Below are 8,206 nucleotides of genomic sequence, written 5' to 3'. Positions count from 1 at the left end.
CACACAATACCTCTACCTCTGGAGGTTGTGGGCTCACCTGTACTTCAGCCTCTCTCTCTTGCCCAAGAGAGCAGGGAAACTTCCATCCATTCCCCAGTCCAGCTGTCTGTGGAGTAGCTGAATTTCTGTTGCTCCCAGGGACGAAGATGGCGTTGGGACAGTCCGTTTTCCTACACTTTTTGGCCTTGGGGCTACAGCTCAATTAAACTTTATGGGGGAACATTTTAAACAAAGAACCACAGCCATCTTACAAACACAGCTAACTGCCATTTTGTGAACCTACCAACAGCCACTGAGGGAACAGTTAGTCCCACATAGGAAAAGCATCTTCGTCAAGAGAGAAAGCCGTTTGCCAGTAATTCTGACAGGGCACTGTGGCTGAAGGGGGAGTGGGTGGGAAAGAGGAGCAGACCCCACACCCGGCCAATGGCACATGAGTAATCTTGAGTGGCGGCTGACGGGCCAATGGCTGAGGGAGTGCATGGAATCTTGCCACCCCAAAACATGTTTATTATATAGGAGGAGAGATAAGGTATACGCAAAAATATAATTTAAAACATAGGGCCCAAATATTAAGCTTTACATAAGGTGTAACAATTTCCCATACAATGTTGATTAAAATGTCAAGTGATCAACACAAGACCACACGTGTTTCAGCCAAAAAAGCCTTCCTTGGTGGCCGTTTGATTTCATTTACTGGTTGATGACACACACATCTGGAAATATTTGAAACTTTATGCAAGATTATAATATCAATGAAGACTTACGTGTGAGTACAGTTACCATGTGAAAGGATCCATGGACTGCCTTATAAGATTACATCAAACCACGGTATATGCGATAACTACACTCAGTCAGGATTGATTTATTTTCCAGATGTGTATTTTTAAAAAACTATGATATGTATTAATGCCCACTGAGGAAGGCCTTTGTGGCCGAAGCACATATGGTTTTGTGTTGGTCATTTAACATTGTCATCAACTTCCTATAGGAAATGATAACAGTATATTTTGGGTTGAGTTTGTATCCCTCTTCTCCTTTGTTTGTTACAGTGTGCTATAACAGTGAGAAGATGTTGACCAGCCATATTGTGTTTGTCAGAGCGATTATTTCCATTCCTTGGGTTGGATCCACACAACTTTTCTTTTGGCAAAAAAAAAAGGGGGGGGAAGAGGGATCCCCTTTCACCACATAAAAGGCTATGATGGGGATTACGGGACCTCCACGGACAAAAACTATGAGTGAGGAGGGCTATAGTAAAGAGGAGAACAGAACAAGATTGAGTGAAAAAGCCAACTAGATTCCCGTTGTTCTATGAGGTTGCTTCACAAGACTTACACAACAAAAACTAAGAAGCGAACACACCTTTGGTTGCTATAGCCTGCACTTAACTCCTTTTCTCTTCCCTATTACAGGGAGCCCTGCCCTGCGCCTCATAGGTGGCAGAAGTCGCTGTTCTGGCCGGGTGGAGGTGTTTCACCAGGGGCAGTGGGGGACAGTATGTGATGACATGTGGGGACTTTCAGATGTGGCTGTAGTCTGCCGGGAGCTGGGCTGTGGAGAGGCTCTGGCAGCTCCAGGTAGTGCCATTTTTGGTGAGGGGAACGATGTCATCTGGTTGGATGATGTGCAGTGCCAAGGAGGAGAGTCAAGGTTGACAGAGTGCCTCACCAACCCATGGGGGACACACAACTGCCGACACACTGAAGATGCTGGGGCTGTGTGTTCAGGTGAGCCTGGCCTGGCAGGGGTCGTATATTTATGCAGTTATCTTCACACTGTATACTTCATCCGGTTGAACAGTCATATGTGCTTCCCAAGGAACTGTGGGAACTATAATTCTGTGAGAGGCAAGAAGTGTCTACAAGAAAATGTTCAGTCCTGGTCTGCTCATGCAACTGAAAAAACTGGAAATAAAATGGGAGAGTACTGAGATAGTGGATTTTTTGTGTGTCCAACTTGCAGGTGAGGGTTCAGATTTTTAATGATTTCTGCCGTAAATAGTTCCTTTCAAGCAGAAAACAAGCAAAGCAGTAATGAGGCTAGACTAAAACCAGTGTTGCTGGTGTGACAGGATTTTAAAAAAAAGTATGTGAGGAATTTTTTACATGGAAGAGCATTCTGAAATCACACCCCACAGCTATAAGTCTGAAATGCTACATTCTACCATCTCAGGTTTCTGTTGGCTCGCATAATTTCACTAGGCATCAACACTTCACAGTACTACAAACCTCAGGATTCTTTGTGTGGAAGCCATATAGTGGTATAACATTAACAGTACTGTAGCCATGTCCTTTGTATCTTCAGCTTCTGGAAAGGTGTTACAATTATTTTCCTACAAAAACTACGTATATTCTAAATTATTATGCAGCTCCTGCTTTATTAGTTAGGTGTGGGTCCCCTGTCATCTTCTACATCTTCTCCCCACAGATGAGATGCCACTGACTGTGGTGGAAGAACATCTGGTCACACGCGGAATGACCGCGGCAACACAGAGACCCCAACCGATAACCCCTAGGAGATCTCCACGTCCTATTCTGCCAACAAGGGATCAGGCAGAATCTGTAGCTCATGAAGCACCATGGCATACAAGGAAAAGCTCAACGGAAGGACATTCCGAGGCAATACTAGCAGGTCAGTAGAGTGCAAAAGAGGTGGATGCCTTTATTATGAACCCCCAAACACTTGCTCGGGCACTCTTTCTTGTTATGAACCCCCAAACACTTGCTCGGGCACTGTTTCTTGTTATGGACCTTGCGTGCATGACTGAGACCTGGGTTCGAGATGTGGAGACTGTAGCGCCTGGGTGCAGGATGGGGAGACTGTAGCTCTCACCCAGCTGGCTCCCCCTGGGTTCTCAGTCCTTCACCAATCCTGGACTATGGGGTGGGGGGAGGAGTGGCTCTGTTCATTCAGGAAGATTACGCCTTCAGAGCACTTCCACCGCTAAAGATTACGGGCATAGAGTGTGCTGGCTTTGTGTGGGAAGCCGAGGAGAGTTTGGCTATCTGGTTAGTGTACCGACTGCCCAACGTGCCAGCCGATACCCTGTCATCCCTGGTCGAGGTCGTGTTGGGCTGGGCACTGGAGCACCCTAAACTTAGGTGACTTCAATGTTCATGCTGACGATGGGGCCTCCTCACAGGCAGTGGATCTGGTGTCGTCCATGGCGGCACTAGGACTCTCCCGATATGTAAGAGCCCCCATTCACTGAGCTGGTCACACGCTCAATTTGACCTTTGCGGCAGGGGTTATAGTGGACCAGATTACTGTGATGGCAGTTCCATGGTCGGACCACCATAACCTGAAGGCTTGCATGAATGTTTCATCCTGACCCTGTTTGGGCGGTGAGCGTATTTTAGCTCACCCACAGAGCCAAATGGACCCTCTATGGCTTCCGATGGCCCTGTGGGACCCTATGCCCTCTGGCAGCTCGCTGGATGATCTAGTTGAGGATTGGCAGGACCGACTCTTGGCAGCCATCAATGAGATCGCTCCCCGAAGCTCTGTACGCCCTCACTCTAGGCTGGCTCCTTGGTTCACCCAGGAGCTGCGGCTGATGAAGTGAAGGCTTAGACGACTAGAGAGACAGTGGCGGCATGCCCGTGATGAAGCAACAAGAGCATCTTATAGGTCGTTTATGAGATCTTACAAGATGGCAATCAAAGCCGCAAAGAGAAAGTTCTCACAGACGGCCTCCGGAGACATCTGGATTGGGGCGGAACGGTGGTGCTGTTGTTGTTGGATCTGTCGGCAGCATTCAACATGGTCAACCACCAGCTACTGATTTACCACCTTGCCGACATGGGGATTCAGGGGCTTGCCTTGCAATGGCTTTTCTCCTTTCTTCAAGGTTGGGGACAAAGGGTGGCTCTCAGGGATCAGACGTCCTGAAGGCACCCGCTGATCTGTGGCGTGCCCCAAGGGATGGTGCTTTCCCCAATGCTATTTGACATCTATATGCGCCCCCTTGCCCCAGATTGCCCGTTTCCCCAATGCTATTTGACATCTATATGCGCCCCCATGCCCAGATTGCCCAGAAGCATGGGTTAGGGTGTCACCAATATGCAGATGACACCCAGCTATATCTGTTCTTGGGTGGTCAGTCCGACTCTACCCCAGAAGATCTGGACCGGGCGCTTCATGACATGGCTGGTTGGCTTAGACTGAGCCAATTGAAATTGAATCTGACAAAGACGGAGGTCCTGTGCCTGAGCTGGAGTGGATCAGGGGTAGGAACCCCACTACTAGCCTTCAATGGGGCGCCGCTGGTGCCAGCGCCGAGGGTCAGGAGTTTGGGAGTGCTCCTGGATGCCGCCTTAAGAATGGCGGCCCAGGTAGCAGCCACTGCCAAGGCAGCCTTTTACCATCTTCGGCTGATCAGGCAGTTAGTTCCCTTCCTCGAACACAATGACCTGGCAACAGCGATCCACGCTATGGTCACCTCGAGACTAGACTCCTGCAGTGCTCCCTACATGGGGCTGCCCTTGTCACAACTCTGGAAGCTGCAGCTGGTGCAGAATGCAGCAGCCAGGCTGTTGATGGGTTTCTCGATGCGGGAGCACATCCAACCTGTGCTGAAGGCATTGCACTGGCTTCCAATAGCATACCAGATTCGCTTCAAGGTGCTGGAATTGACCTTTGAAGCCCTATATGGTCAGGGGCCTGCCTACCTGAGGGACCGCCTTCCCCACATGTTCCCCAGAGAGCACTGAGGTCAGGGTCTCAAAACTGTCTTACTCTCCCTGGTCCAAAAGACACCAGCTGGGCCTCTACCAGGGCTAGGGCCTTCTCACTGGCGGCTCCACACTGGTGGAATGAGCTCCCGGAAGACATCAGGGCCCTGCGGGACCTCCTAGAGTTCCGCAGAGCCTGTAAAACAGAGCTCTTCCACCAGGCCTTTGACTAGGATTGTATACTGATAACTTCTGAACAGCTAAAATCTGAACTGTTAAGGCCCTCTTTGTTAACTCGAACAATAACACCATCCTCATTTTATCTGTTTTTATCTGTATTTATGGTTGCCATTTTTTGAATATGTTATTGCATTGTCTCAATAAATTTGTGTTTTAACATATTTTAACCACTGTAAGCCGCTCTGAGCCTGTTACGCAAGGAGGGCGGGATATAAATTGAATAAATAAATAAATAAAATATGAACATGACAGTAATCATCATCACCACCACATGGTCAGTGCCTGCAGTATAACTGCTCAAACTGACTATAAAGAATGTCCCAGTAGAATTGCAGCTATGTTGCACTGGCTTACCGTCAGCCAGAAATCTTTGGGAGCACAAACCTGACAAGGTCATGGATTGATGAAACAAAGATTCTTTGGGACTTCTAATTGCAAACAGATAAACACCTGGAGCATGACACCCCTTATATCACAATTGTGTGTGTGTGGGGGGGGTGAGAAATAGGGTTTAGATAATTGACATTGCAATCCCAAGAGTCAGCAGAATGGGAAAGAAAGGAGATCACAAAATACCAAGACCTAAGAATAAAGAGCATCTCTGGGAGAAGAAAGTTATCATCACACTAATTGTCATTGGAGCCCATGGAGCAGTGCCTAGAAGTCTCAAGAAACACCTGGGCATTTTGGGCACGGAGCAAATACCAGTCAAATATCTGACTGTGACAATTCTTCTTCATCATCATCATCATCATCATCATCATCATCATCATCATCATCATCATTATCATCATCACTACTTCTACTACTACTACAATACAATGTTTGACAGGCCTCATGATAGCTATTGTATTTACTTGAAAGGAAGACAACTGTCAAAGAAAGACCAAAAAAATTAATTTCTGAAGCTGTTGAATTCTTTCTTGTATGACTACAGGAGACAGCAAAGCAGACTCTTGACATACAGGAAGTCATCACTACTTCTACTACTACTACAATACAATGTTTGACAGGCCTCATGATAGCTATTGTATTTACTTGAAAGGAAGACAACTGTCAAAGAAAGACCCCCCAAAAAGTAATTTCTGAAGCTGTTGAATTCTTTCTTGTATGACTGCAGGAGACAGCAAAGCAGACTCTTGACAGGAAGAGAGACCCAAGCACATTTATAGTCCCCACTTGTCATGGGTTGATTCAGACCTGTTTCTTCCACTTTTGAGGTCACTTACTTCTCTTTATTTTTGCAGTCACAGCATATCCCACCTTGTCTACATGACTTCCCCATAGTAGGCCTTGTGTGGTTTCTAATATGTCTCCACTCAATTCATTTTTACTTTCAAATGACCCTGAATGTAAGATGATCCCCTTTAAAATGTTATACATTTTTTTTTAAAAAAAATTACTGGACATGAAGTGTAACTTTTAGGCAAATACAAGACAACCTCTCTTTTTTGGGATGGCATACCTGTGAAAAAAAATGTAACCTTGCATTTGAATAAGTACTGTACCACATGACAATGTATTTTGGGTCTTTTCTTCCCCACTATTCCCTTCATTAAAAGTAGTACATGAATTGAGCTGGAACCCAAAGTTCAAGAGAAGAATAATACCATAAACAATCCACACTGCATTTCAGTTGTGAGATCTCAGTGCTCAAAGGAGATGCCTCTTTTTTACTTCTTTCCTGGCACCCCTCAAAACGGTTGCGAGGGTTAAATTGGCATTTGAACTTGCACCATAGAATGAGGTTTTGATTATGCACACCATCTTTCTTTCAAATAGATTGGTCTTTAAGGCAGCCTTTGTATTACCAAGTACTTTGTACCTTTCATTCCTCCCATGCAAGGATCTCGCCGGGGTTTGAATCTGAAATGTTACAACCATGCATTTCCAATTATATTTGTGTCTCAGCAAGAAAGTCCTGACGTGCTGAACTAGCAATAACTGTAGAAGGTTTCAGTTTAGCTTCCCAAAGTTGTAATTCTTGAAATACGACTTATTGTCAGAAAAGTCAGGAGAGTTCAATACAGAGCACATGGTTTCATCGGGAATGGTTTGATCTACTCCACAGAGCTGTCTGTGTTCAGAGCTGAGAAACTAAAGCATTATAATGATAGTAATGATGATGATGATTTTGTTGCTTCCATCCCAGCCAATTTTTGTTGTAGCCAGTTACTTTAGAGATTCCCATGAATTTAAATAAATAGGTATATGTGCAAATTGGAAACTACCTTTATTTCCCCTCCTCCAGGGGAGCTGGCAAGTAGAGAGCCAAAATGTTAACTGCAAGCTTGAAATTCTGTCTTCTTAGATGACTATAGTCTGAAATCCAGGTTAGAAAACAGTGGCGCTGGGATGGGTTTCTACATTTGCACAAGTAGCAGTGCTCCAGCTTCAACAACCTGCCCATCACAAATGTCCAAATCATACGGGAAAAAAAGAAAAGCCAAAAAGTAAATTACACATAACAGCACTCATGGTAATTCTCTTATTCAGTGGGCTTTTTTGGGGGGGGGGGGAGAAGTATGATCCAAATTCGAGCTTTCAGGTCCATTGTGTCAAGGTGTGGGAGTAAGTTCCCCTCTCCTAAAGTGGACCAGGCTATATTCGGTCCTAGTGTATGCAGAACCTTCAGTTAATTAGATGAGACATCTGTCACATGTTCCAGCCCTGCACGGACCTGAAGCCAATCTTTTACACTCTGTTTGCTCATCTGTCTTTCATTGTGTTGCTGCTTTTCCTGGCCTGTCACTTTACGCCTCTCAAGGGAAGATGGGAACGGGGCTGCTATTGATAAGTAATCAAATAATGTGCTCCTTATTTATTTCCATAGGTAGGAGACAGCACAGTTGTAGTATCCACATTTCTTGTTCAACACATCTTCATATTTGCATGTATGAGAACCAGTGTTCCCTCTAAGCTGAGTTAGTGTGAGCTAGCTCACACTAACTCAGCTTAGAGGGAACATTGATGAGAACTAGACGTCTTTGAGTAGGTGGACAGCCAAAAGTGAAGCAAGGGGTGAGATGTGGGTGCTTTGAAATCTCTTGATCTAACCATTTCCTTCCTCCACTCCCTGCATCTCAGGCCAGTGGCAGGTAAGGCTGGCAGGAGGCTCTGGATCCTGCGCTGGACGGGTGGAGATTCTGCATAAAGACACCTGGGGTACCGTGTGTGATGATGGCTGGGACCTGTTGGATGCTGCCGTGGTGTGCCGTGAGCTGCGCTGTGGGGCCCCAGTTCTCAGCCGTGGAAACGCAGAATACGGGCCAGGAACTGGACCCATTTGG

The 8,206-nt window shown here is 46.0% G+C and overlaps 1 protein-coding gene across 1 annotated transcript in view; it reads left to right on the top strand.

The window, feature by feature from the left end:
- LOC107119778 (soluble scavenger receptor cysteine-rich domain-containing protein SSC5D-like) overlaps window positions 1–8,206 on the top strand; it is a 26,172-nt gene that overhangs the window by 12,183 nt on the left and 5,783 nt on the right. The window contains 3 exon segments of the mRNA XM_015422372.1: window positions 1,416–1,730; window positions 2,431–2,634; window positions 8,004–8,205. Of these exon segments, the coding sequence (XP_015277858.1) occupies window positions 1,416–1,730; window positions 2,431–2,634; window positions 8,004–8,205 (721 nt within the window).

Source organism: Gekko japonicus, unplaced genomic scaffold (genome assembly GCF_001447785.1).
Source record: "Gekko japonicus isolate JY-2015 unplaced genomic scaffold, Gekko_japonicus_V1.1 scaffold971, whole genome shotgun sequence".
Lineage (NCBI taxonomy): Eukaryota > Metazoa > Chordata > Lepidosauria > Squamata > Gekkonidae > Gekko > Gekko japonicus.
Note: the sequence above shows the minus strand (reverse complement) of the source record. Positions and strands in the feature narration are given on the sequence as shown.